At 41.5% G+C, this 27,450-nt stretch overlaps 1 protein-coding gene across 3 annotated transcripts; it reads left to right on the forward strand.

Annotated features, from left to right (window-relative positions):
• The first annotated feature begins 561 nt into the window (after positions 1–561).
• Positions 562–26,768, forward strand: LOC135550979 (NEDD4 family-interacting protein 1-like). 3 transcript variants are annotated; one of them, XM_064982308.1, is made up of 8 exons: positions 565–621; positions 736–768; positions 8,221–8,308; positions 8,588–8,718; positions 11,310–11,397; positions 11,612–11,736; positions 12,359–12,425; positions 26,201–26,768. In XM_064982308.1, the coding sequence occupies exons 2-8, from the start codon at positions 739–741 to the stop codon at positions 26,302–26,304; spliced, it is 633 nt and encodes a 210-aa protein (XP_064838380.1). In that variant the 5' UTR covers positions 565–621; positions 736–738; the 3' UTR covers positions 26,305–26,768. The 3 variants fall into 3 exon arrangements, with proteins under 3 accessions (XP_064838379.1, XP_064838380.1, XP_064838378.1); XM_064982307.1 differs by having other exon boundaries at positions 562–768; XM_064982306.1 differs by lacking the exons at positions 565–621; positions 736–768 and adding an exon at positions 7,905–8,014.
• Positions 26,769–27,450: the final 682 nt, after the last annotated feature.

The raw sequence follows: 27,450 nt of genomic DNA on the forward strand, positions 1-27,450 counted from the left end.
AAAATCTTTGATATAAGTGTGCTGTGAGGAGAGAGGGAGTAGATTTTCAGGTCCCGCTGGGTCGCAGGGAAGTCAAGTCCTTGATCCAGGCAAAAGGGCTCAATCTTTGGCAAAGGGAGTGGGATGCTTGTAAGGGAAGGCAATTTCATTGTGTGTACCAGTCAGTAAAGGAAGAGGTGGGGAGTATGGGATGTAGGAGAGAGGAAGTTGTGTGGAGTAGACTACAGTTTGGGATCACGCAGGTTTGAATGCAACATTGTGGATGATAAGGAGACATGAAACAGGTCTGTGTGATGAGTGTTTAGTGGAGGAAACAGTGGAGCATGTGTTGATATTTTGTGAACTGTATGAAGTAGATAGGGAGAGTATGTGAAAGGGTTGTAGTTTGGGGGGAGGGAAGTGGTGTCTAGGACTCTGTTTCACTTTCTTATAGGAACAGGATTAATGAAGATAAGGTATTGTAAGTAGTCCGTGATTGGCCTCACACTCCAGTACAGTAGGTGGCGGTGTATTTGCACCTTAAACTTTGGATGCGATCTGCCAGCCCAATCCCAAAGAAGAAGAACAAGACGAAGAAGAAGAAACAACGAGGGGAGGGACCTGAGCAGAGACAGTGTCCCGAGGAAAGAGTTTATATTACGGTTATAGCTATAATTTCTGAATTGAATAACGTTACATTGGTGATAATCTAATTGATTTATTGTTTAAATACAAGGATTTTCCTCTGTTCATATCAGGATGTCTGAGCCAAGCCCTAGATATCAGCAGGTGAGTAAAACGTTTGTCGTGTCTTTGAGTTAACGTTGGCAAGCATTAGCTAACAGCTAGCAAACGTTAGTTAGAGGTTTGCAAGAAACACTGGTGATGGGATGGCTGTAGCTAGGCCTCGTTGTTTTGAATGGCACCATGATTGAAACGTCAGTTAACAAATTAATATAAACACGTCATGATGCTTTATAGCTACATTAACATGTTAGTCGTTGTTTTCTTGGTTAGCAATGCATTTTTGCTAACTTGGTCAACTTTCGTAATGGTAATGTTTTCATTGTGTAACTAACGTTTGCTAATAATGTTAGCTAACAAGCTACACTACATTTTATTTGATATTTTTTACATTTACTCCCATGTCTCCCCAATTTCGTGATATCCAATTGGTAGTAGTTAGTCTAGTCCCATCGCTGCAACTCCCGTACGGAGAGCCATGCGTCTGCATACCACTATTGGCTTGCTTCTGAAGCTAAGCAGGGTTGGTTCTGGTCAGTTCCTGGATGGGAGACCAGATGCTGCTGGAAGTGGTGTTGGAGGGCCAGTAGGAGGAACTCTTTCCTCTCGTCTAAAAAATAAATAAAAATATCCCAATGCCCCAGGGCAGTGATTGGGGACATTGCCCTGTGTTGGGTGCCGTCTTTCGGATGGGATGTTAAATGGGTGTCCGGAATCTCTGAGGACTTTAAAGATCCCATGGCACTTATTGTAAGAGTAGGGGTGTTAACTCCGGTGTCCTGGCTAAATTCCCAATCTTGCCCTCAAACCATCACGGTCACCTAATAATCCCCAGTTTACAATTGGCTCATTCATCACCCTCCTCTCCCCTGTAACTATTCCCCAGGTCATTGCTGCAAATGAGAACGTGTTCTCAGTCAACTTACCTGGTAAAGTAACTGATAAATAAAATATTGCTCTGAAGAATGTGAGGTGTCTGTTTGCCCAAAGCAGTAGTTACCTGGTGCAGTTGATGTGTGAAACCACCGATTGTGTTCTCTGTCCCGTATCCGTTCTCTCAGTACTGGGAGGAAGTGCCAGAGTGCAAAGTGAATCACCTTGAGCTCCAGCTCATCGATGTGAGCCTTTGTCCATGGTGCTGACGAGAGGTTGACCTATTACGATTATTACGCCGATACCGATTATTGGAGGACCCCCCAAAAAAAGCTGATACCAATTAATCGGCCGATTTTAAAGAAAATAATAATAATTAACAAAATAAATAATAATAATAAATAAATAGAATATATTTTTTTTAAATTTAAGAAATTGTTTGATTTATTTGTAATAATGACAATTACAACAATACTGAATGAACACTTATTTTAACTTAATATAATACATCAATAAAATCAATTTAGCCTCAAATAAATAATGAAACATGTTCAATTTGGTTTAAATATAGCAAAGTTTTGGAGAAGAAAGTAAAAGTGCAATATGTGCCATGTAAGAAAGCTAACGTTTAAGTTTCTTGCTCAGAACAGTCAATATCAGTCTTCAATATTCCCAGGTAAGAAGTTTTAGGTTGTATTTATTATAGGACTATTTCTCTCTATACAATTTGTATTTCATATACCTTTGACTATTGGATGTTCTTATAGGCACTTTAGTATTGCCAGTGTAACAGTATAGCTTCCGTCCCTCTCCTCGCTCATCCCTGGGCTCGAACCAGGAACACATTGACAACAGCCACCCTCGAAGCAGCATTATCCATGCAGAGCAAGGGGAACAACTTCTCCAAGTCTCAGAGCGAGTGACGTTTGAAATGCTATTAGCGTGCACCCCGCTAACTAGCTAGCCATTTCACATCGGTTACACCAGCCTAATCTCGGGAGTTGATAGGCTTGAAGTCATAAACAGCGCAATTCTTGAAGCATTACGAAGAGCTGCTGACAAAACGCACAACATTTCTGTTTGAATGAATGCTTACGAGCCTGCTGGTGCCTACCATCGCTCAGTCCGACTGCTCTATCAAATATTAGACTTAATTATAACATAACACACAGAAATACGAGCCTTAGGTCATTAATATGGTCGAATCCGGAAACTTTCATCTCGAAAACAAAACATTTATTATTTCAGTGAAATACGGAACTGTTCCTTATTTTATCTAACGGGCGGCATCCATGAGTCTAAATATTCCTGTTACATTGCACAACCTTCAATGTTATGTCATAATTACGTAACGTTCTGGCAAATTAGTTCGCAATGAGCCAGGCGGCCCAAACTGTTGCATATACCCTGAATCTGCGTGCAATGAACGCAAGAGAAGTGACAATTTCACCTGGTTAATATTGCCTGCTAAACTGGATTTCTTTTAGCTAAATATGCAGGTTTAAAAATATATACTTCTGCGTATTGATTTTAAGAAAGGCATTAATGCTTATGGTTAGGTACAGTTGTGCTTTTTTTTCGCAAATGCGCTTTTGTTAAATCAACCCTCATTTGGCGAAGTTGTCTGTCTTTGTTAGGAAGAAAGTCTTCACACAGTTCGCAACGAGCCAGGCGGCCCAAACTGCTTGCATATCCCCTGACTGTTGCAAGAAAAGTGACAGAAATTCACGTTAGCAGGCAATATTAACTAAATATGCATGTTTAAAAATATATACTTGTGTATTGAGTTTAAGAAAGGCATGGATGTTTATGGTTAGGTACACGTTGGAGCAACGACAGTCCCTTTTCGCACCGCATCGATTATATGCAACGCAGGACACGCTAGATAGACTAGTAATATCATCAACCATGTGTAGTTAACTAGTGATTATGAATGATTGTTTTTTATAAGATAAGTTTAATGCTAGCTAGCAACTTACCTTGGCTTCTTACTGCATTCGCGTAACAGGCAGGCTCCTCCTGGAGTGCAATGAGAGGCAGGTGGTTAGAGCGTTGGACTAGTTAACCGTAAGTTTGCAGGTTTGAATCCCCGAGCTGACAAGGTGCCACCATTGTATTTCTCTCCTCCAGCAATTCATTGAAATGGGTAGTTTTTTGTGTTTTTCAAATATATCACTCTTTCTGGAGAGAGTGTTGCTCGCATGATTTGAGTGTCTGACGTCAAGCCCAGGAAGTGCACACACTGAGTGGGTTCCAGAGAACTATTATCCAAGTCCATTGTTTGTCCCAACTCAGAGGTGGTGGGACCATGGCTGTGTGTGCCAAGGCTTTGTGACCCTGCACATATTAGCCAATCGTCTTAAGTTCAGGACTCTGACTCCTGCTTGGCGATTGGGGGGCTTGCGCTTCACTTATGCACTTGGTGAAAGGCTGAAGGGTAGAACTCAAATCTCAGATTTGGCACCAAAAAATATTGCATAGAACCTGCAGTTTTGTTGTGCTGGTTCTATTTCTTCAATTCCATGTTTTTTCAGGAGCAAGGAGATTTCTGAGCAAAGTGTTTGCTTTTGAGCAGGGTTGTGAGCTGTTGTTTAAGACCCTCCTGAAGTGTGGGAGTCAAAAATGTTGTAGTGTGTAGCCTTACGTAGAGTGTGTTACACTCGTTGACCTTTTCCAGCTGGAAAGGTGGCGCTCAAGGAAACAGTGTTGCACTACATAGCCCAAGATGCAGAAACGCACCATCAGGACCGAGGCTCTGCACGCTGTGGTGCAGAGGGGACACCGCCTACATATGGTGCGCTTCTGCATCTTGGGCTATGTTGTTCTCCACCTCTTCGGTAGAGCTCCAATTTGTAAGTCGCTCTGGATAAGAGCGTCTGCTAAATGACTTAAATGTAAATGTAGAGCTGAGTGTTTGAGTCTGGTTTCTTGGAATCCCAGTTAAGGCTGTGGGACGTGAGTAATGGTTTGCTGGCTGATGCATTCTATGGTTTGAAATTAAGCTCCATCTGTGCTTCTCTGTGTTCCTGCAGTTCCTTCTAATTGAAGGCCACTATCGCTGCTGAATTGCTAAGCCTTTTGGCTGAAGCAGTGCTGTCATGTGTCCTGCGTAGCATGCAATCAGATGCCCTGCATTGTTTGTTAGGCAGCTCTTTGTCTGAAAAGAGAGAAAAGCAGGCAGTACAAGTGAAGCAAATTATTTATCCACACGGGGAAATGGCCAAAACCAAGTGCCTTGGAGCACGCCAAATCTTTGAACGGGATGTCTGTCTTTTAAAAAACTGAATTGGTCAAACTTGGATGTGGATGCCATGGCAGTAGGTGCATGTTCCACGTTGAAGTTCCTGCTTGCCCTCTCAAATATTTCAGACAAATGTATTTTCTGGTCGACCGTCACTTAGACGATACTCGAGCTATGGTACATGACAGCAGCATCATCATCTTTGGTGCTCATAGTCTGTCATAAGAGTAGGAGGCTCTTTTGGACAGTATGTCAGTGTCATCCGATTCCGCAACCACGCTCTGTTCAGATGTAAGGGTTTGGTACCGGCATGGGAAGCCTGGCCAGGATGTGCTTAAGGGTAGACCTTAGACGGTGTAAGGCACTGCATCTCAGTGCAAGAGGCATCACTATAGTCCCTGGTGATACAGCCTGGATTTGAACCTCAGGCCGTGATTGGGAGTCCCATAGGGCGGCGCACAATTGGCCCAGCTTCGTCTGGGTTTGGCCGGGGTAGGCCGTGATTGTAGATAAGCAGTTGTTCTTTAACTGACTTCCCTAGTTAAATAAAGGTTGAATTTAATCTCATTGGGCATCTGTGTGTCAATTTGTACCCTGGTAAGGATGAGCTATGGTGTGTATTGAGCGGTGGATCACGAGGGGAGTGAGACCCGTCATTAGACCTGGAGTGTTTGCCCGGTGTGGTAGACTCAGTTGATGCAAAGTGCGCAAGTTGAGATTTCAATGATCTTGGTTTGAATTTCTGACAGAGTGCATGAGCTTCTACCCTGTCCGCTTGGGCATGTTCAGCTCCCAAGGAAAGAAGTGCGTGTGTTCATCTGAGGCTGGGAGTTGTTTTTTGTACTGTTGACATGGGTGGAATGACATCTTGTGTACAGCACTGAATCAGTGTGGAAGTAACGGATTTCACACAAGAGAAGTGTTCCAAGAAAAAGGTAACAACGTAGCTTTTTGTTTCTGTATGCTTCGATTGCCTCGGTATTGGCTTTGGATGCTTAGAAAGTACCCGTTGTGCTTTGGCGTCAAGACTCCCGCCTATATGAAGCCATCTGACTGGCAGTCAAGAGTGGACTGTCAGTCTCAGAGTTGGTGGACTTGGTCAAGCGAGGACTGGTAGCCTACAGCACCGCTGAGCACTGTGGTCACAGCAGAACTCCAAGTGAGGGAATGTGAATGCTAGATCAACGGGCTCGTGTGCAAGGACTGGCCCAACATGGCGGGTACAACTAGGTACCTATGTGTGGCTAATTTAGCTAGCTAGCTACGAGCTAACTTTGCGGTAGCTTCGAGTATATCCCGATAACTAGCTAGAAAACACACAAGGATGGAAATTCCTGACAAAAAAACAATACAAGTTAGCTAGTATGGGCCAGCACAATAATGACAGGGGGTGGGGGGGGGGTCTAGATTAGATCAAAATCAACAATTCCTAAAACTGGGAAGTGATGGCTTGTGAACCCATTTAGTTCTGTGTTGTAGCTTGTGAGATACTATTTGATTGTGTATGTGTGCTATGTTGGAGGATATGTCTGAATGTCCATGCTCAATGTTTTTATGCTGTACAATGTTTTATTTGTATTTTTTGTGTGTGGGGAAAAATAAATCTAACTTTAATAACAAAACAAACAAATCAACTACTCACAGCCAGGGCTCGAAATTAAGGGCGTCCTAAAATGTTTAAACACCATTCTCTAACACGTACCTGATGCGAGCAGTTTTTATAATGCGACAGAGATGGATATACAGACTAATGGTAGAAACTTAGAGAATATCTGAAGATGCAACAATAGAATTCTGCCTTACTGACTTTGGGCAGTAGAAGAATGCTTCCAATGGCATATCAGGAAGTCTGCTTTGTTTCTGTGGTCGGATTTGAGATGTAGTCTATTAAAAGCAAGGTAAGATATGCACTGTAAAACGTCCAGGTTTCAAACAGTGCTATGGCTGGCTCGGCATCGCATATGTAATGATTTAGGTTATGAAAATGTATAATATTAGTATCATTCCAATGTTGGGCCAGTAGGTCTATTAGAATGCACATTTGACTCTCTCCCAGCTCGTCTGCGGGTCCGCCAGCCCGGAGCGGATATTTTGCGTGCAGTGAGTTGCTGTGCCAATTGCATTGTCTGTATGCTATGGCTAGCTACTATGGTATTCTAGAGAATATGGTTGTATCTCCTGAACCGAATGCACACAGTAAAATGTTGAAAGCATTTCTGCCTCACGCTGCAACACTGCCTGGCTGGGGACTGTGTGCGCACACGTGAAGAGCTGAGTGACATATTCATTTTTAGAATTGCTGCGCACAGGCATACAGTCTACAGAAGTGAAACTTTGAGCTTGTGATCCTTGGCTATTTATATTGTTTTGTTCACAAGCTCGGTTGTTTTTCAATGTTTAGTTTCAACTGCTAGGGAAGAGAAGCACCCCGGATACTAGTCAGAGGCACAAACATGACTGGAGTCGCATTACAATGGTAACCTCCCGCCCCTAAAGGGGCAGGTGAACATTTGTCTCATCTGTGATATTTTGATATGACTCATGTCACAAAATAAATTAAACAATATACCACGAGATGCTAAACGTTTTTCTTAACAAAAGAAGGTTATGAAATATACACCAATTACTTTAGAAGACCTGCAAATGACCTAGTCCTAGCCCCATGTTGGCATATCAAAATAAAAGAAATTGTATTTTAATTTTGGGAATGATCAAGTTCTGTTTGTGGCAGTTGAAGTTGCACTCCGGGATGGTGAGGAAAACAGTTAGTCGCACCATACCTCATTTTATAGTGATCGTCACCTGGGTACTGTAAGTGCGTGGCGTGACTAAACTTCTTTGATATTATGCTTTTTCAATCATATCGCGTGAAGGGGAAGGAGTTCCCATAGATTGTTCAGCGACCTGTTATGATAATGAAAGAAATAACAACCAAAATGGGGTACTGTCTGCTTGCCATTTTGTCAAATAAGTAGGTGGTCATGTGAGTTTCTGTCAAAGCATGATGCTGAAACCGAGTGTGACCACTTCTTCTTTTTATTCTACGAGAGGGAACGAAACAGCAAACGTCGACAGTGCACAGCCTCGTCTCTTCTGATTACAGAACATCAGCCTTCATTTTCTGTTAATTTCCTGATGATTCTACATGCTGAATCGCGACAGTTCGTCACCCAGCAGGTGATCTACTGAGAACGGCCAGCGTTCGGTATTTTGTGTTCTGGTCCAGAAGTCTGCTATAATATGTACTCGCCTGACCCTTTAGCTTAGAGCCTGAATAAAACAAGAGCAGTATCTCCAGGGCTTGAACTGATCTCTTCACTAGGTCATGTTGATGTTCTCTGTCAGCTAGGCATAACCAGTTTATTGACTCTTCCCCTATTCAGCTGCCCAATGAAGAGGAGCCAGAGGAGGTTTTCCAGGTGGCAGCTGAAGCCCCACCCCCTTACAGCAGCATTGCAGCAGATAATGCAGGTAATAGTTCAATGCATACACAAATACTCACATCACAGTGGAGTGTTATGGGTTGGCCTGGGGGTCAATGTCTTTACCTTTGCCCCCAGAGTCATTGGACATTTACAGTCTAGAACTAAACTAGGACAAGTCAAGTATCTTTTTTTATGACAGAGGAGATTTCCCTGCTGGCCTAGCATTAGGTTTACTAATGGTGTTACAGCAATTAGCCTACCAAAAAGGGATATATGGCACTCAAGTGTAACACAGTAGCTTTTTTAACTTATTTACCTCTCTTAGCTTATTTTGACTACAAAGAGGACGGGGGGTTCCCCAAGCCACCATCATACAACGTAGCCACAACTCTCCCTTCCTATGACGAGGCAGAGAGAACCAAGGCTGAAGTCCATGTTCCCTTGGTTTCTGAAAGGGTGAGTCTTCCAGCACTATAAACTCCACATATCCATCCCTTGTGGTTTTGCTGGACTATTTTCTGTTCATCAAGGTTCTGTGTTGTTCCTCAGTTTTGTGATTGTGGCATTGTGTCTATTGGCGTGGCTGATCTCCCAAGTAACCGAACTTGCCTCAGTTTTGTGTACTATTTACATTGAGCTGGATGCAGGCTAGTTTCTGAAAGTGACTCCATGAACCCCATTGCATATAATATAAAAGTAGGCCTGTTTAACCATGGGTGTGTGTAGGTATACAGTGCCTTCGGGAAAGTATTCAGACTTGTTCCACATTTAGTTACGTTACAGCCTTATTCTAAAATGGATATCCTTATCTATCTAAACATAATACCCCATAATGACAATGCAACAACAGGTTTTTAGAAATGTTTGCAAATGTATTAAAAATAAAAACATATTATTTACATAAGCATTCAGACCCTTTGCTATGAGACTTGAAATTGAGGTCAGGTGCATCCTGTTTCCATTGATCATCCTTGAGATGTGTCTACAACTTGATTGGAGTCCACCTGTGGTAAATTCTATTGATTGGACATGATTTGGAAAGGGGCACACCTGTCTATATAAGGTCCCACAGTTGACAGTGCATGTCAGAGCAAAAACCAAGCCATGAGGTCGAAGGAACTCTCTGTAGAGCTCCGGGACAGGATTGTGTCAAGGCACAGATCTAGGGAAGGGTGCCAAAACATTCCTGCAGCATTGAAGGTCCCCAAGAACACAGTGGCCTCCATCATTCTTAAATGGAAGAAGTTTGGAACCACCAAGACTCCTTTTTGAGCTGGCCGCCCGGCCAAACTGAGCAATCGGGCGAGAAGGTCCATGGTCTCTCTGACAGATCTCTAGAGTTCCTCTGTGGAGATGGTTGTCCTGATGGCAGATTCTCCCATCTCCACAGCAATCTACTAATCCAGCCTTTATGGTAGATTGGCAAGACGGAAGCCATTCCTCAGTAAAAGCCACAGAGCCTCCTTGGAGCTTTGCCAAAAGTCACCTAAAGACTCTGACTATGAGAAACATGATTCTCTGGTCTGATGAAATCAAGATTGAACTCTTTGGCCTGAATGCCAAGTGTCTCATGTGAAGGAAACCTGGCACCATCCCTACGGTGAAGCATGGCGGTGGCTGCGTCGTGCTGTGGGAATGTTTTTCAGCGACAGGGACTGGGAGACTAGTCAGGATTGAGGCAAAGATGAACAGAGCAAAGTACAGATAGCTCCTTGACGAAAACCTGCTCAGGACCTCAGCCTGGGGTGAAGGTTCACCTTCCAACAGGACAACGGCCCTAAGCACACAGTCAAGACCAAGTAGGAGTGGCTTCGGGACATGTTTTTGAGTGGCCCAGCCAGAGCCCGGACTTGAACCAGATCGAGCATCTCTGGAGAGACCTGAAAATAGCTGTGCAGCAATGCTCCCCATCCAACCTGACAGTGCTTGAGAGGTTCTGCAGAGAAGAATGGGAGAAACTCCCCAATTACAGATGTGCCAAGATTGTAGCGTCATATCCTAGAAGACTCAGTGCTGTAATTGCTGCCAAATGTGCTTCAACAAAGTACTGAGTAAAGGGTCTGAATACTTATGTCAATGTGAGCTTTTTAAGTTTGTATTTTTAATAAATTATCAAAAATGTCAAACTGTTTTTTCTTTATTACAGGGTATTGTGTGTAGATTTAATCAATTTTAGAATAAGGCTGTAATGTGTAAAAAGTCACGGGGTCTGAATACTCTCCGAAGGCACTGTATACTGTACTCGGTATAGGTCGAGTCTGTTTTGAAATGGTGGGTCACGCGTTGTTGGCAGGCACGCCCTAATAATCAACTGTCGGGCACGCCCTGAGAGCGATGGCTCGTCTATGCCCTCTAGTGGGAAATGTTTTTGCCTGACCAGCTTACGTGTCGTCCATTTTAAATGACTGGTCTGTATTTTTGCCACACTGCATGCTATCTGTACACCATGGAACGGCTGGAGACTTTTGATGTACTAACTTGACAGTAATGCTGTTGATGTGTGTGGAATAGAATAGTACCATAAGAAAAGGATGTTGCAGCCATTTGCAGAGACCCGTCTGTTGGCCTGTAGAGAGGTAGTGCTGTATTTCCTGATGGGACATTAAATGTTATTCTTATAACTACATTGACTCCCGAGGGGTACAGCAGTCTAATGCACTGCATTGCAGTGCTAGAGGCGTCACTACAGACCCTGGTTTAATCCCGGGCTGTAAACACAACCGGTCGTGATCAGGAGTACCATAGGGTGGCGCACAGTTAGCCCAGCGTTATTAGGGTTTGGCCGGGATAGGCCATCATTGTAAATAAGAATTTGTTCTTAATAGACTTGCCTAGTTTAAATAAAGGTACATTTAAAATGAAAATGACAATTTGAATTGAAACATCTCCAGCTGAAATAACTTGTACATCCACTACATTAGGGCAATGTAAAGAGAAGAACGTGTTCGTAGCATAAATGTTTGCTGTCTTGGTTGATATAGTGCTATGAGGTTTCCATCATTAAAAATGACTTGATGATATTCTCCACCATTTCTTTATCTCTGCAGGATGATGACTTTGCAGCCAGGGATGACTTTGAGGATGCGGACCAGCTACAGATAGGCAACGATGGGATTTTCATGTTGACCTTTTTTAGTAAGTCTCACATCTTGAAGTTGAATCTTCTCCACCTTGGTGAAGACTGGGTTTAGTATAATACACCCAGCAAAATGAAGAGGCGCGTCATGTATTTATTTGATGATAAAAGGTATTGATGTGATCTAAGAATAGTATTTGTGTTGAGAAACAGCCCATCCTATTCGACCATATGCACAGGTCTGTTTTTAAAGCCCTTCTCTCTACTCTACAGTGGCATTCCTCTTCAACTGGATCGGTTTCTTCCTGTCCTTCTGTCTGACCACCTCAGCAGCTGGCCGCTACGGAGCCATCTCTGGCTTTGGCCTGTCACTTATCAAGTGGATCCTCATCGTCCGGGTAACATATCACTAACATTTCAGTTTACCCATTCAACTATTGGGAGCATATTTACAGTAGCCTGACAACACCCGCTAAATGATTCCGCTGTTCTGTAGATTGCTACATTCTTTAGTCTGAGACTGCAATCATTTGAAGTTGTTTGTGGTGACTAGGGGCACGATTTGGATCGTCTCGAACTAATCCGTGTATCAAAGCTAATAATGCATTTTCTAACCTCCGCTTTACCCACGTGGCTATGTCCCAACCCATGGTGAAGGGTCAGGGAGGTACTCCGATCCAGACTCATTGCAGAGGAGAAACTACCGTTTGTGGGCGTGGCCAGGCAATATTTAGTGTGTGCCTATATATATATTTATTTTACACAAGATATCACTACCAACGCCCTCTGAGCTTTAGTTTCAAGTTTTATTGTCACATGCACAGGATGCAGCGAGTGTAAAACACTGCAGTGACATGCTTCACTTGAGCTCTTTCTCTTTCAAAGTTGGCATCTTGGAGTAGTGATCTGATGGCAAAGCACTTCAGTTTGGTCTAGGTTTCCCTCTTCCAGAGCCCAAGATCACGTTCATGTTTACTCTGAGGGTCAACTTATCTCTTAATGTTTGTTTTTTTCCCCCAGTTCTCCACCTACTTCCCTGGGTACTTTGATGGGCAGTACTGGCTGTGGTGGGTGTTCCTGGTAATGGGTAGGTACAACCACTTCTCTGTTTGTTGTTTTCAATTGTAGTACTAGACAGGTAAATGCATTGTTGCATTGGTGTAGAGGGGTCTTATAAATTAGGGTGCCAGTGAGGATTTCCTACACTGGACAACTTGTTACAGCTGTTAAATCATTGATATTAATCTGCCAGTTTATTTTAATTTACATTAATAAATAAATAGGGATCAGAGCTATTTTCAATAAAAATTCACGAGTTGATTTTAAAACCTATGTTGACGGATTTGTCAAATTGCTACATAAAACATTACATAAACCGTGTGTTTATGGCAATGTAAATTATATCATATTAAGCAATAATCAGTTAACTAAATGAGATTTAACTATCGGACAGTTTTATTTATATACACTGCTCAAAAAAATAAAGGGAACACTAAAATAACACATCCTAGATCTGAATGAATGAAGTCTTCTTATTAAATACTTTTTTCTTTACATAGTTGAATGTGCCGACAACAAAATCACACAAATTATCAATGGAAATCAAATCTATCAACCCATGGAGGTCTGGATTTAGAGTCACACGCAAACTTAAAGTGGAAAACCACACTACAGGCTGATCCAACTTTGATGTAATGTCCTTAAAACAAGTCAAAATGAGGCTCAGTAGTGTGTGTGGCGTTGGTGGATGGAGCGAGACATGATGTCCCAGATGTGCTCAATTGGATTCAGGTCTGGGGAACGGGCGGGCCAGTCCATAGCATCAATGCCTTCCTCTTGCAGGAACTGCTGACACACTCCAGCCACATGAGGTCTAGCATTGTCTTGCATTAGGAGGAACCCAGGGCCAACCGCACCAGCATATGGTCTCAAGGGGTCTGAGGATCTCATCTCGGTACCTAATTGCAGTCAGGCTACCTCTGGTGAGCACATGGAGGGCTGTGCGGCCCCCAAAGAAATGCCACCCCACACCATGACTGACCGACCGCCAAACCGGTCATGCTGGAGGATGTTGCAGGCAGCAGAACGTTCTCCACGTCGTCTCCAGACTGTCACGTCTGTTACATTGGCTCAGTGTGAACCTGCTTTTTATCTGTGAAGAGCACAGGGCGCCAGTGGCGAATTTGCCAATCTTAGTGTTCTTTGGCAAATGAAAAACATCCTGCACGGTGTTGGGCTGAAGGCACAACCCCCACCTGTGGACATCGGGCCCTCATGGAGTATGTTTCTGACCGTTTGAGCAGACACATGCACATTTGTGGCCTGCTGGAGGTCATTTTGCAGGGCTCTGGCAGTGCTCCTCCTTGCACAAAGGCGGAGGTAGCGGTCCTGCTGCTGGGTTGTTGCCCTCCTATGGACTCCTCCACGTCTCCTGATGTACTGGCCTGTCTCCTGGTAGCGCCTCTGCTCTGGACACTATGCTGACAGACACAGCAAAGCTTGCCACAGCTCGCATTGATGTGCCATCCTGGATGAGCTGCACTACCTGAGCCACTTGTGTGAGTTGTAGACTCCGTCTCATGCTACCCTCATGCTACCACTAGAGTGAAAGCACCGCCAGCATTCAAAAGTGATCAAAACACCAGCCAGGAAGCATAGGAACTGGGAAGTGGTCTGTGGTCCCCACCTGGAGAACCACTCCTTTATTGGGGGTGTCTTGCTAATTGCCTATAATTTCCACCTGTTGTCTATCCATTTGCACAACAGCATGTGAAATTTGTCAATCAGTGTTGCTTCCTACATGGACAGTTTGATTTCACAGAAGAGTGATTTGACTTGGAGTTACATTGTGGTGTTTAAGTGTTCCCTTTATTTTTTTGAGCAGTGTATATTTAATTTTTTTGTATAGAGATCTCAGAAACTCAGTGTAACTACTTAACATTTCGTGTCTCCTTATGCTACAGGGTGAAAACAGTTTTCATGGGCACATAATCATGTATGCGAAATCAAATGCTTCTAACTGGAAGTCACCTTACTTTGATGTCTTAAACCTAAATCGATACTGTCATTAACGTGGTTTTTCTTTAATTATGCATAATACTTGTTGGATGCGCAGTTGGTGTCCAGTTGATTAGTTACATGGTGATACAGGAAGACATTTTCAGAATAACAGTCACGTGATGAACAGCTGTTGTGGAAGCACATGCGATGCAACAACAGTCCAAGTGCTGGAAAAAAGGTGCTTGTGAGGGATGTCCATAATATTTAAGTGTTTCATTCGTTATGCTGGAGAAGACAGTTGTGCCTGGATCCACGTTGGATCTAATATCCCTAGAGAATTTATGTTGATCTGTTGTCTGCATGATTTACAGCCTTGGATTGGACGCTGAGTCTACTGTGCACAATTGTGTAGGATAGACTAGTATGCAAAACCCAAACGCTATTCCTATTCATTATTCTGGATATAATGACAATGGGCTTATTCATGATATGATCTGGTAATGAAATAACATTTTGTTTTCCATGTTAGACCTGCAATTTTAAACCATACAAGGGGCTTGAAGTAGCCTACTTTAATTTGGAGCTCAGAAATTCAAGTATTGTAATACGCCAACCTTCTTAAAATGACATTTCCTCAATTTGGTGCATAAAAAGTTATTGTAGCCAGTTTATAAGTTCTCCTGGTCCCTTATACTTATTTGTTTTTGTGAGAGATGTGACCACTTTCGTTTGTTTCCCATCGTTTGGAAGGTGTTGTGCTCTTGCAGTAAAACCATGTGTGGTTATTACGAGGACGACATCTGTTGGCATCAACTTGGTTTTCCATACAAATCCTTTCATTAAAACAGAAACATGGTTTTTGGTCACTCTTTCATTGTAAAAACTGCATTAGTGAGTTTCAGATGGTGAGATTAATGCTACGGCTATTCATGGCTTTATTATGTGTCCCTGCGTTGTACAATTATATCAATTATACAATTGTGTAATGTTGAGGGCCTTGGAAATTACAATTAAGTGCTTGGAAAAGTCTCTGAATGTCCTTTAATGACTTGCCAATGTCTGTTTGAACCCTGCTTAAAGGAAGTATAGTCCTAGACCTATGTTGGTGTATTGGTGGGTTAATTTGCATATATTCACTTTATTCCTAAGTGCACATGGAACTGCACGAAAGTCCATTCTATTTGTTTCAAACCATATAGATTTTTAAAAATCCTAATTGTCACACATTGGCCCCATTTTTATTTATAGAAATACCCAGCGGTATCTATTAGGTTTGAATATTTTCCCGGTATTTTACAAATGTTCCATCCCGAGAATAAATCACTTTTCTCTTCCCCAGTATTTCCCGCTAAAACCAGAAGTGTCATTCAAAAGCATTAAATAATAATTAAAGCATATAAATAGGTACAGTGGGGCAAAAAAGTATTTCGTCAGCCACCTATTGTGAAAGTTCTCCCACTTAAAAGATGAGTGTCCTGTAATTTTCATCATAGGTACACTTCAACTATGACAGACAAAATGAGAGAAAAAAAATCCAGAAAATTACATTGTAGGATTTGTAATGAATTTATTTGCAAATTATGGTGGAAAATAAGTATTTGGTCAATGACAAAAGTTTATCTCAATCATTTGTTTTATACCCATTTGTTGGCAATGACAGAGGTCAAACGTTTTCTGTAAGTCTTCAAGATTTTCACACACTGTTGCTGGTATTTTGGCCCATTCCTCCATACAGATCTCCTCTAGAGCAGTGATGTTTTGGGCTTTTGCTGGGCAGCACAGACTTTCAACTCCCTCCAAATATTTTCAATGGGGTTGAGATCTGGAGACTGGCGAGGCCACTCCAGGACCTTGAAATGCTTCTTATGAAGCCACTCCTTCGTTGCCCGGGCGGTGCTTAAGCAGGGAGACACGTCTGGTACTGCAGGATTTGAGTCCCTGGCGGCGTAGTGTGTTACTGATGGTAGGCTTTGTTACTTTGGTCCCAGCTCTCTGCAGGTCATTACAGGACACAATTTTGCTCATCATTCTTGTGATCATTTTGACCCCACGGGGTGAGATCTTGCGTGGAGCCCCAGATCGAGGGAGATTATCAGTGGTCTTGTATGTCTTCCATTTCCTAATTTTGCTCCCAGAGTTGATTTCTTCAAACCAAGCTGCTTACCTATTGCAGATTCAGTCTTCCCAGCCTGGTGCAGGTCTACAATTTTTGTTTCTGGTGTCCTTTGACAGCTCTTTGGTCTTGGCCATAGTGGAGTTTGGAGTGTGACTGTTTGAGGTTGTGGACAGGTGTCTTTTATACTGATAACAAGTTCAAACAGGTGCCATTAATAAAGGTAACAAGTGGAGGACAGAGGAGCCTCATAAAGAAGTTACAGGTCTGTGAGAGCCAGAAATACTTATTTTCCATAATTTGCAATTAATTAATTAAAAATCCTACAATGTGATTTTCTGGATTTTTTTTCTTCTCATTTTGTCTGTCATAGTTGAAGTGTACCTATGAAGAAAATTACAGGCCTCTCTCATATTTTTAAGTGGAAGACCTTACACAATTGGTGGCTGACTAAATACTTTTTATATGCCTGGATTTGATTAATTCAAGCCTGAAGCTTCCTGAGCCATACATGAATTACATTTTAATGAGCTCAAGCCCAAATGATTGTAGTGTTATCCAATACATATATGATGTAGGCTACTGCACAACAGAAAAGCCCATAGATGTAGCTTATACAGTGCCTTGCGAAAGTATTCGGCCCCCTTGAACTTTGCGATCTTTTGCCACATTTCAGTCTTCAAACATAAAGATATAAAACTGTATTTTTTTGTGAAGAATCAACAACAAGTGGGACACAATCATGAAGTGGAACGACATTTATTGGATATTTCAAACTTTTTTAACAAATCAAAAACTGAAAAATTGGGCGTGCAAAATTATTCAGCCCCTTTACTTTCAGTGCAGCAAACTCTCTCCAGAAGTTCAGTGAGGATCTTTGAATGATCCAATGTTGACCTAAATGACTAATGATGATAAATACAATCCACCTGTGTGTAATAAAGTCTCCGTATAAATGCACCTGCACTGTGATAGTCTCAGAGGTCCGTTAAAAGCGCAAAGAGCATCATGAAGAACAAGGAACACACCAGGCAGGTCCGAGATACTGTTGTGAAGAAGTTTAAAGCCGGATTTGGATACAAAAAGATATCCCAAGCTTTAAACATCCCAAGGTGCACTGTGCCAGCGATAATATTGAAATGGAAGGAGTATCAGACCACTGCAAATCTACCAAGACCTGGCTGTCCCTCTAAACTTTCAGCTCATACAAGGAGAAGACTGATCAGAGATGCAGCCAAGAGGCCCATGATCACTCTGGATGAACTGCAGAGATCTACAGCTGAGGTGGGAGACTCTGTCCATAGGACAACAATCAGTTGTATATTGCACAAATCTGGCCTTTATGGAAGAGTGGCAAGAAGAAAGCCATTTCTTAAAGATATCCATAAAAAGTGTTGTTTAAAGTTTGCCACAAGCCACACCAAACATGTGGAAGAAGGTGCACTGGTCAGATGAAACCAAAATTGAACTTTTTGGCAACAATGCAAAATGTTATGTTCGGCGTAAAAGCAACACAGCTCATCACCATGAACACGCCATCCCCACTGTCAAACATGGTGGTGGCAGCATCATGGTTTGGGCCTGCTTTTCTTCAGCAGGGACAGGGAAGATGGTTAAAATTGATGGGAAGATGGATGGAGCCAAATACAGGACCATTCTGGAAGAAAACCTGATGGAGTCTGCAAAAGACCTGAGACTGGGACGGAGATTTGTCTTCCAACAAGACAATGATCCAAAACATAAAGCAAAATGGAATGGTTCAAAAATAAACATATCCAGGTGTTAGAATGGCCAAGTCAAAGTCCAGACCTGAATCCAATCGAGAATCTGTGGAAAGAACTGAAAACTGCTGTTCACAAATGCTCTCCATCCAACCTCACTGAGCTCGAGCTGTTTTGCAAGGAGGAATGGGAAAAAATTTCAGTCTCTCGATGTGCAAAACTGATAGGGACATACCCCAAGTGACTTACAGCTGTAATCGCAGCAAAAGGTGGCGCTACAAAGTATTAACTTAAGGGGGCTGAGTAATTTTGCACGCCCAATTTTTCAGTTTTTGATTTGTTAAAAAAGTTTGAAATATCCAATAAATGTCGTTCCACTTCATGATTGTGTCCCACTTGTTGTTGATTCGTCACAAAAAAATACAGTTTTATATCTTTGTTTGAAGCCTGAAATGTGGCAAAAGATCGCAAAGTTCAAGGGGGCCGAATACTTTCGCAAGGCACTGTATGTTCTCTTGGGTAAATAAATGAAACTAGCTTCAGTAAGCCAATCTTTTTGAGTGTGAACTGTATTACTGTATTGTATTAGATGGACTTGAATTAGGCACATCGTTCAAACCATGAAAACGCAGGGAGAGAACATGTGATTCTGGGTCCACACATGTGGCCTACAAAGTTAGCTAGAGAATTTGATTTTAATTTTGAAATATAGTAGGGTCTATTTGTATAATTGGTAGGCTGACACATTCACTAACATTCAAAAGTGGGGTCACTTAAATATCCTTGTTTTTGAATACTCTTTTTGTCCATTTTTTAAAAATAACATTGATCAAAAATAGTGTAGACATTGTTAATGTTCTGAATGACTATTGTAGCTGGAAACAACTGTTTTTTCAATGGAATACCTAAATGGGTGTACAGAGGCCCATTATCAGCAACCGTCACTCCTGTGTTCCAATGGCACGTTGTAATAGCTAATCCAGGTTTATCGTTTTAAAGGGCTAACTGATCATTAGAAAACCCTTTTGCAATTATGTTAGCACAGCTGAAAACTGTCCTGATTTTAAAGAAGCAATATAACGGTCCGCATTTAGACTAGTTAAATCTGGAGCATCAGCCCTTGTGGGTTCGATTACAGCCTCAAAATGGCCAGAAACAAAGTACTTTCTCCTGAAACTCGTCAGTCTATTCTTGTTCTGAGAAATGAAGGCTCTTCCAATGTGAGAAATTGCCAAGAAACTGAAGATCTCTTACAAGGCTGTGTTCTACTCCCTTCACAGAACAGCGGAAATTGGCTTTAACCAGAATAGAAGTGAGAAGCCCTGCTGCACAGCTGAGCAGGAGGACAAGTACATTAGTTTCTACTTTGAGAAACAGATTCCTCACAAGTCCTCAACTGGCAGCTTCATTAACCTCTTTACAGCTCCCCCCCCTACTTTGTGCAATTTCCGCCTGAAGACATACCCAACTCTAACAGCCTGTAGCTCAGGCACAGAACCAAGCATATGCATATTAGTGGTATCATTTGAAAGAAAACACACTGAAGTTTGTGTACATGTGAATTGAATGTAGGAGAATATAACACAATAGATCTGGTTTCGATAAAACAATGAAAAAAAACATACAAAAATAAAAAACGTATCTTTAAAATGAACAGGATAAAACAAACATTCATATAGGATGATGGGGACAATTTCAGTGAAAAATATAAGAGGGCAACAGTACTTGTGCAAAGTTTCAGAATGATAACTTCCAAAATGAGTGTGCTACATGACATTTATCATGAAGTCACCCAGGTGTCCCACACAAGTAGCCCAAATGTGGCCAAATTGGTGAAGGTATACATTTTGAAACAAATAACTATATACAAAGTACCAAAATTGTATCCTAACACAACCCCCCCCCCCAAAAAAGAGAGAAATAAATGGGGAAAAAATAATTTAAAAAATATATATATATATATACACACAGTGCCTTGCGAAAGTATTCGGCCCCCTTGAACTTTGCGACCTTTTGCCACATTTCAGGCTTCAAACAAAGATATAAAACTGTATTTTTTTTGTGACGAATCAACAACAAGTGGGACACAATCATGAAGTGGAACGACATTTATTGGATATTTCAAACTTTTTTAACAAATCAAAAACTGAAAAATTGGGATGTCTCCTGTGGCGGGCCGGGCGCAGTGCGCGCTAACCAAGGTTGCCAGGTGCACGGTGTACCCTCCGACACATTGGTGCGGCTGGCTTCCGGGTTGGATGCGCGCTGTGTTAGGAAGCAGTGCGGCTAGGTTGGGTTGTGTATCGGAGGACGCATGACTTTCAACCTTCGTCTCTCCCGAGCCCGTACGGGAGTTGTACCGATGAGACAAGATAGTAGCTACTAAACAATTGGACACTACGAAATTGGGGAGATGATGATGATTTGCCAGCTGTTTCGTTGATTGACTGTCTTAACTGCGCGTTAACCAAACAATGCAAACTATGCAGTGCGTAACATGTATGAAACTTCAATAGCTGGAGCTTACTACATGCAACACATATTGCCGTTTTAGCTCAGTTCATTGGCTATCTACCCAGCTAGATCAGGTTAAGATAGTCAATCAACGAAACAGCGGGCAAATCATTGGTGCACAATGATGTCATGACTTGTTGTCTTCAAATCGGTTTCTTTCAATTAATACATCCCGCGAAATGGCCCATCACGTTTGATTATGTTACAAACAAACCAGTTGATTGCAGTGAAACTGAACATGACTGGAAAAGTCACGTTCTGTGTGGGTTATTTACCTGGAATGTGTTGTCAAATGGAATGAGACGGAATTCACGACACAAGCGGTTCACAAAATATTTAGTGTCAGGCTATAAAACGGATTTTAACAATCAAAGGATCATTCATTGTGTAACAATGAGCATTGGAATTGCAAACAGACGGAGATTGTCAAATGTAAACTATTTATTTTAATGCAGTTTGATTATGTGCTGTGCTGGGTAAAATTGTTTTTTTATGGGGCTATGATAATCAGATAATCGCATCGTATTCTTTCGCAGTAAATCCTTTTTTAAATCTGACAATGCAGTTGGATTAGCAAGATTCTAGGCTTTACATGTGAGACTTGTTAATTAAAATGCATTCATGAAAATACAAGTGTGCCTTGTTAAAAGTTAATTTGTGGAATTTCTTTCCTTAATGGATTTGAGCCAATTAGTTGTTGTGACATGGTTGGGGTGGTATACAGAAGATGGCCCTATTTGGTAAAAGACCAAGTCCATATTAACCAGTTGCGACGAGCAAACCCGTATCCGGGAGCGTAATCATAACTTCAAACGCATTAGCATAACGCAACGGACATAAATACCCATATAATCTTTTCCTATTCATGAAAATCGCAAATGAAATAAATATATTCAAACACATGCTTAGCCTTTTGTTAACGTCTTTGATATAGGGGGCGCTCTTTTACTTTTTGGATAAAAAACGTTCCTGTTTTAAACAAGATATTTTGTCACGAAAAGATGCTCGACTATGCATATAATTGACAGCTTTGGAAAGAAAACACACTGACGTTTCCAAAACTGCACAGATATTGTCTGTGAGTGCCACAGAACTAATGCTACAGGCGAAACCAAGATGAAATTTCATACAGGAAATGCCCCAGATTTTGATTTCGCTGTGTTCCAATGTCTCCTTATATGGCTGTGAATGCGCCAGGAATGAGCCTACACTTTCTGTCGTTTCCCCAAGGTGTCTGCAGCATTGTGACGTATTTGTAGGCATATCATTGGAATATTGACCATAAGAGACTACACTTACCAGGTGTCCGCTTGGTGTCCTCCGTCGAAATTATTGTGCAATCTCCAGCTGCGTGCACTTTTCCATTTGGTTCAGAGGAGAAAGGCAACTGCCACGAATGATTTATCATCGAATAGATATGTGAAAAAAACCTTGAGGATTGATTCTAAACAACGTTTGCCATGTTTCTGTCGATATTATGGAGTTAATTTGGAAAAAAGTTTGGCGTTGTAATGACTGAATTTTCGTTTTTTTCTTAGCCAAACGTGATGAACAAAACGGAGCGATTTCTCCTACACAAATAATATTTTTGGAAAAACTGAACATTTGCTATCTAACTGAGAGCCTCCTCATTGAAAACATCCAAAGTTCTTCAAAGGTAAATGACTTTATTTGAATGCTTTTCTTGTTTTTGTGAAAATGTTGCCTGCTGAATGCTAGGCTTAATGCTATGCTAGCTATCAATACTCTTACACAGATGCTTGTGTAGCTATGGTTGAAAAGCATATTTTGAAAATCTAAGATGACAGTGTTCTTAACAAAAGGCTAAGCTTGTGAGCCAATATTTAATTTCATTTGCGATTTTCATGAATAGTTAACGTTGCGTTACGCTAATGAGCTTGAGGCTATGATTAGGTTAACAACACTGTCATCTCAGATTTTCAAAATATGCGTTACAGCTAACACGCTAGACAAGCATCTGTGTAAGTTTATCATGGCATAACGCTATGCTAGGCTCTGCTGGCAGCAGGCAATATTTTCACATAAATAATAAAAGCAACCAAATTCAATTATTTACCTTTGAAGAACTTCAGATGCTTTAACTCAGGAGACTCCCAGTTAGATAGCAAATGTTCCTTTTTTCCAAAAATATTATTTTTGTAGGCGAAAAAAGGCTCCCGTTTCTTCACCATGATTGGCTGAGAAATCGACCGAAAAATGCTACAACTATAACGCCAAACTTTTTTCAAAATTAGCTACATAATATCGACAGAAACACGGCAAACGTTGTTTAGGATCCATCCTCAATGTGTTTTTAACAAATATATTCGATAATATATCCGTCGAGGCAGTTGGTTTCTCATAAGAAGCGATTGGAAAAATGGCTACCTCAGTATTTAACGCAAGGTTTTCTGCGGGAGACACCATGTAACCACATGCCATATATGGTCCCTTACAGCCATTCTTCAAGGGAAATGCCTAAAAAGACGTCACAATGCTGTAGACACCTTGGGGAAAACGTAAGCTCATTCGTAGCTCATTCACAGCCATATAAGGAGTCATTGGCATGAGGCGGTTTCAAAAAATGCGGCACTTCCTGGTTGGATTTTTATCTGGGTTTCGCCTGTAACATCAGTTCACGTCAGTGTCTTCTTTCCAAAGCTGTCAATTATTTGCATAGTCGAGCATCTTTTCGTGACAAAATATCTTGTTTAAAACGGGAACGTTTTTCATCCATAAATTAAAATAGCGCCCCCTAAATCCAACTGGTTAAGGCAAGAACAGCTCAAATAAGGAAAGTGAAATGACAGTTCATTACTTTAACTTCTTGCGGATTAGTGGTACGCTAGTGTTTTCGAAAACTTCCTGTGAAATTGCAGAGCGCCAAATTCAAATTATATGACGATTATATATTAAACTTTTCATGAAATCACAAGTGCAATACATCAAAATAAAGCTTAACTTGTTGTTAATCCAGCCACCGTGTCAGATTTCAAAAAGGCTTTACGGCGAAAGCAAACCATGCGATTAGCTGTGGACAGCGCCCAGCACACAAAAGCATAACAAATCATTTTCAACCAAGGAGTTGCAACATGAAAGTCAAATAGCAATATAATATATGCCTTTTGAAGAGCTATGCATATCCTAGCTTTTGGGCCTGAGTCGCAGGCAGTTTACTTTGGGCACGCTTTTCATCCGGACGTCAAAATACCGCCCACTATCCCAAAGAAGTTACGACACACAGGTCAGTCATTCTGAAATATGTCAAGAACTTTGATAGTTTCTTCAAGTGCAGTTGCAAAAACCATCAAGCGCTATGATGAAACTGCCTCTCATGAGGACTGCCACAGGAAATGAAGACCCAGCGTTACCTCTGCTGCAGAGGATCAGTTCATTAGAGTCACCAGCCTCCGATAATTGCAGCCCAAATAAATGCTTCACAGAGTTCAAGTAGCATACACATTAACTGTTTAGAGGAGGCTGTGTGAATCAGGCCTTCATTACTGAAGGACGCCAATAATAAGAAGACACAAGCAATGGACATTAGACTGGTGGAAATCTGTCATTTTGGTCCGATTTGTCCAACTTTGATTTTTCTTTGTGAGAGACGGAGCAGGTGAATGGGTGATCTCCGCATGTGTGGTTCCCACCAAGAAGCATGGAGGAGGTGGTGTGGGGGTGCATTGCTGTTGACACTTGTGATTTATTTAGAATTCAATGCACACTTAACCAGCATGGCTACCACAGCATTCTGCAGAGATACGCCATCCCATCTGGTTTTCACTCAGTCCCACTATCATTTGTTTTTCAACAGGACAATGACCCAACACACCTCCCGAGTGACGCAGCAATCTATGGCACTGCATCTCAGTGCTTGAGGCGTCTCTAGAGACACCCTGGTTCGAATCCAGGCTGTATCACAACCAGCCGTGATTGGGAGACCCATAGGGCGGAGCACAATTGGCCCAGCGTTGTCTGGGTTTGGCTGGTGTAGGCCGTCATTGTAAATAAGAATTTGTTCTTAACTGACTTGCCTAGTTAAATTAAAAGGTTTTTTGACAAAGAATGAGAGTTATGCAGTGCTGCAGCAGATGGCCTGGCCTCCACAATCAGCTGACTTCAACGCAATTTAAATAGTTGAACAGCAGAGTGAAGGAAAAGCAGCCAACAAGAGCTCACCATATGTGGAAACTCCAAGACTGTTGAAAAGCATTCCAGGTGTAGCTGGTTGAGATAATGCCAAGAGTTTGCAATTCTCTCAAGGCAAGGAGTGGCTACTTTGAAGAATGTGTATATATTTATCACAATATTCCCAATGTTATTAGCCTAGTAGGCTCTTTCTATTGTTTAATTTCTTCCTCACTTTCAACAGTTAAATTATGTTTTGTTGTCCTTATCTTCGTCATTCTAATGACATCCTTGAATAGTTTAAGACTAAGACTAGAATCAGATGGAGAAGGATCTCACTTCTCTTGACGAAGATAATTGAATAGTTATGGGTCTAAATAAATAACTGCTGTAGCCTACTGCCATCGTGCGTTTGCTCTTTCAAACTACCCGTAATTTCTTTTGGTTGCTTTATTTAACATTCAGCATACAAAATTGCTTCCTCTTTGAATAGTCTATTGGTATAAAAAAATGTCCAGCAAGCTATTCTAGTCTAGCTTTTCCTGCATGGGACTCCAAGAGCTAAGGAGCGTTTTTTTTTCCGAGGCTCGTGGAGCACAGATGCTTGCGTATTGCACAAGAGACGGAGGCTATAAGTTAGAAGCTTATTATTCATAAGCCATCATTAATTATAAAACATATAAGGCTAATACTGCATTAAATGTAATCCCTGAAAGAGGTAGGCCAGGACATATAGGGCTATATATATCACTCTAGAACTGGAATATCTCTTTTGGATGCAATGAGAGATTTAAAGCAACGATATTTGAGTGATGAGCTGTTTTTAAAACTCTGCTGCTGCTATAAATTTTAAAATCTTTACATTAAATAAAATGTAACCCTGAAAGCCAGGTGGAGTTGGGTGAATTAGACGCACATTCCATCTTTATATTATAGACTATGCTGCCGCAAATATAGGCCTACCCGTCACAAGAAAAACAGTTACCATGATGAGAAGATCTGCATGCATTTGTGAACTGCTTCCAATCTGAGATGGGTCTGTGCCCATCCTGAGTGTTGATGATTCATCATGCAGGGGCCGTAGAGAAGACTGATTTAGACATTTCATATCATTTAACAGTTCCAGCTCACGCCATGCTGTTCATATAAATAATGTATTATAATTTACCGGTTTCTTGCAGTTATTTTTCCCAGGAAAAGAGTGGTTTTGGGAGGTAAATCTCTGTAACCGTGTTCCCGCCATTCAACTCTAGTATCTATTGAATGGACAGTATGCATGGAGATTTATCACTCACACTCACAAGAATGCCTTGTTTGATGCTGGGAGTTGACTTGCTGCCCCAAAAAAACATTGCAGAAAAATGACTCCTGTATTCTATCTTCCAGGATTCCTGCTCTTCCTCAGAGGATTCATCAACTACGCCAAGATACGCAAAATGGCTGACTCGTTTTCTACTCTCCCGCGAACCAGAGTCCTTTTCATCTACTAAAAGTGGAAATCTGACTTCTATAGAGAAGTTTGCTCTGGCTTCTAAACTCCATCACGGGAGGCTGAGAAATGTTTTGCTGTCGTTGAATCGGACGATACACTTTCGGTCTCTTGATGTAAACTGGTGGATGCTGACAATTCTGTAACTATTCAATCATTAGTGGTTTGTCAAGTGCTATTTGCAATCAAGTCTGTGATGTATAAATAATGCCTTACATATTATTATAAGTTTGTAGCAATGGTTATGTACTGTGCCCCTTTTAGCCAATAGGGGGTAGTCTTGTCTTTTTTTGTCCTCTTTCAAAGTGTTTGATATGGAGACTGCTCAGCTGTATGCTGAACCTGTGACACTACCATTGAGTTCTGTCTGTGGATCGGAGCATTGAGTCATTTATCAAAAGCAGTGCTTTTTTTCTTGATGTGTATATGATAATGAAATTAAAGTGTCTTAAGATGTGTCTTCAATGTGTAGAAAACTGAATGATTTTGTATTCAAGCGTCATTTTCACTCTGGAAATCCTCGTCAATACAGTGATCGAGGTAGGCATTGGAACCTTGTTGCTAGGGTTCGTCAGTGCATTTCAGACCTTTTAAGGAGTATCTGAGGAATTGATTTCACTTTTTTATTGAAGCAGGGAGTCACCTTGAGACAAAGCTCTTTCTTTTAAGGGAGGCCTGCACGACTACCAAAAATGGGTTGAACTGTTCAGGTTTATGTACCAATCGTATTTGACACTCATCAGTCCTTAACTTGCATCGATGGTTTTGATTGGCACAGGTTTTCGTACACAACCCTTGTAAATCAGTATTCGGTTTATCACCATAATTACCTATCTCTACAGTTTACTGCGTTTCGTTATTTAACAATCGTTCTGGGGTATCTAATGTATTACTGCGGGTAAGGAAGGGGGAGGTGGTTGAGATGGATGTTGGCGTAGTAGAGTACACATCTGCAGTGAATATTTCCCTCCGTGTTTGGGGTTGGTCAGTGAATCTGGTGTAATACACATGAAGATATCGGTGCTGGGTGGTTCCTTAATGTATCGTATGATCAATTGAGTTACCTGGTGTTTTCACTACCCTATCTATAAGGAGAAGCTGATGTGCTTATGCCCTGATTCCTTAATTTGGCTGTACATAGAGTGAA

The sequence above is a fragment of the Oncorhynchus masou genome, chromosome 12, assembly GCF_036934945.1.
Source record: "Oncorhynchus masou masou isolate Uvic2021 chromosome 12, UVic_Omas_1.1, whole genome shotgun sequence".
Lineage (NCBI taxonomy): Eukaryota > Metazoa > Chordata > Actinopteri > Salmoniformes > Salmonidae > Oncorhynchus > Oncorhynchus masou.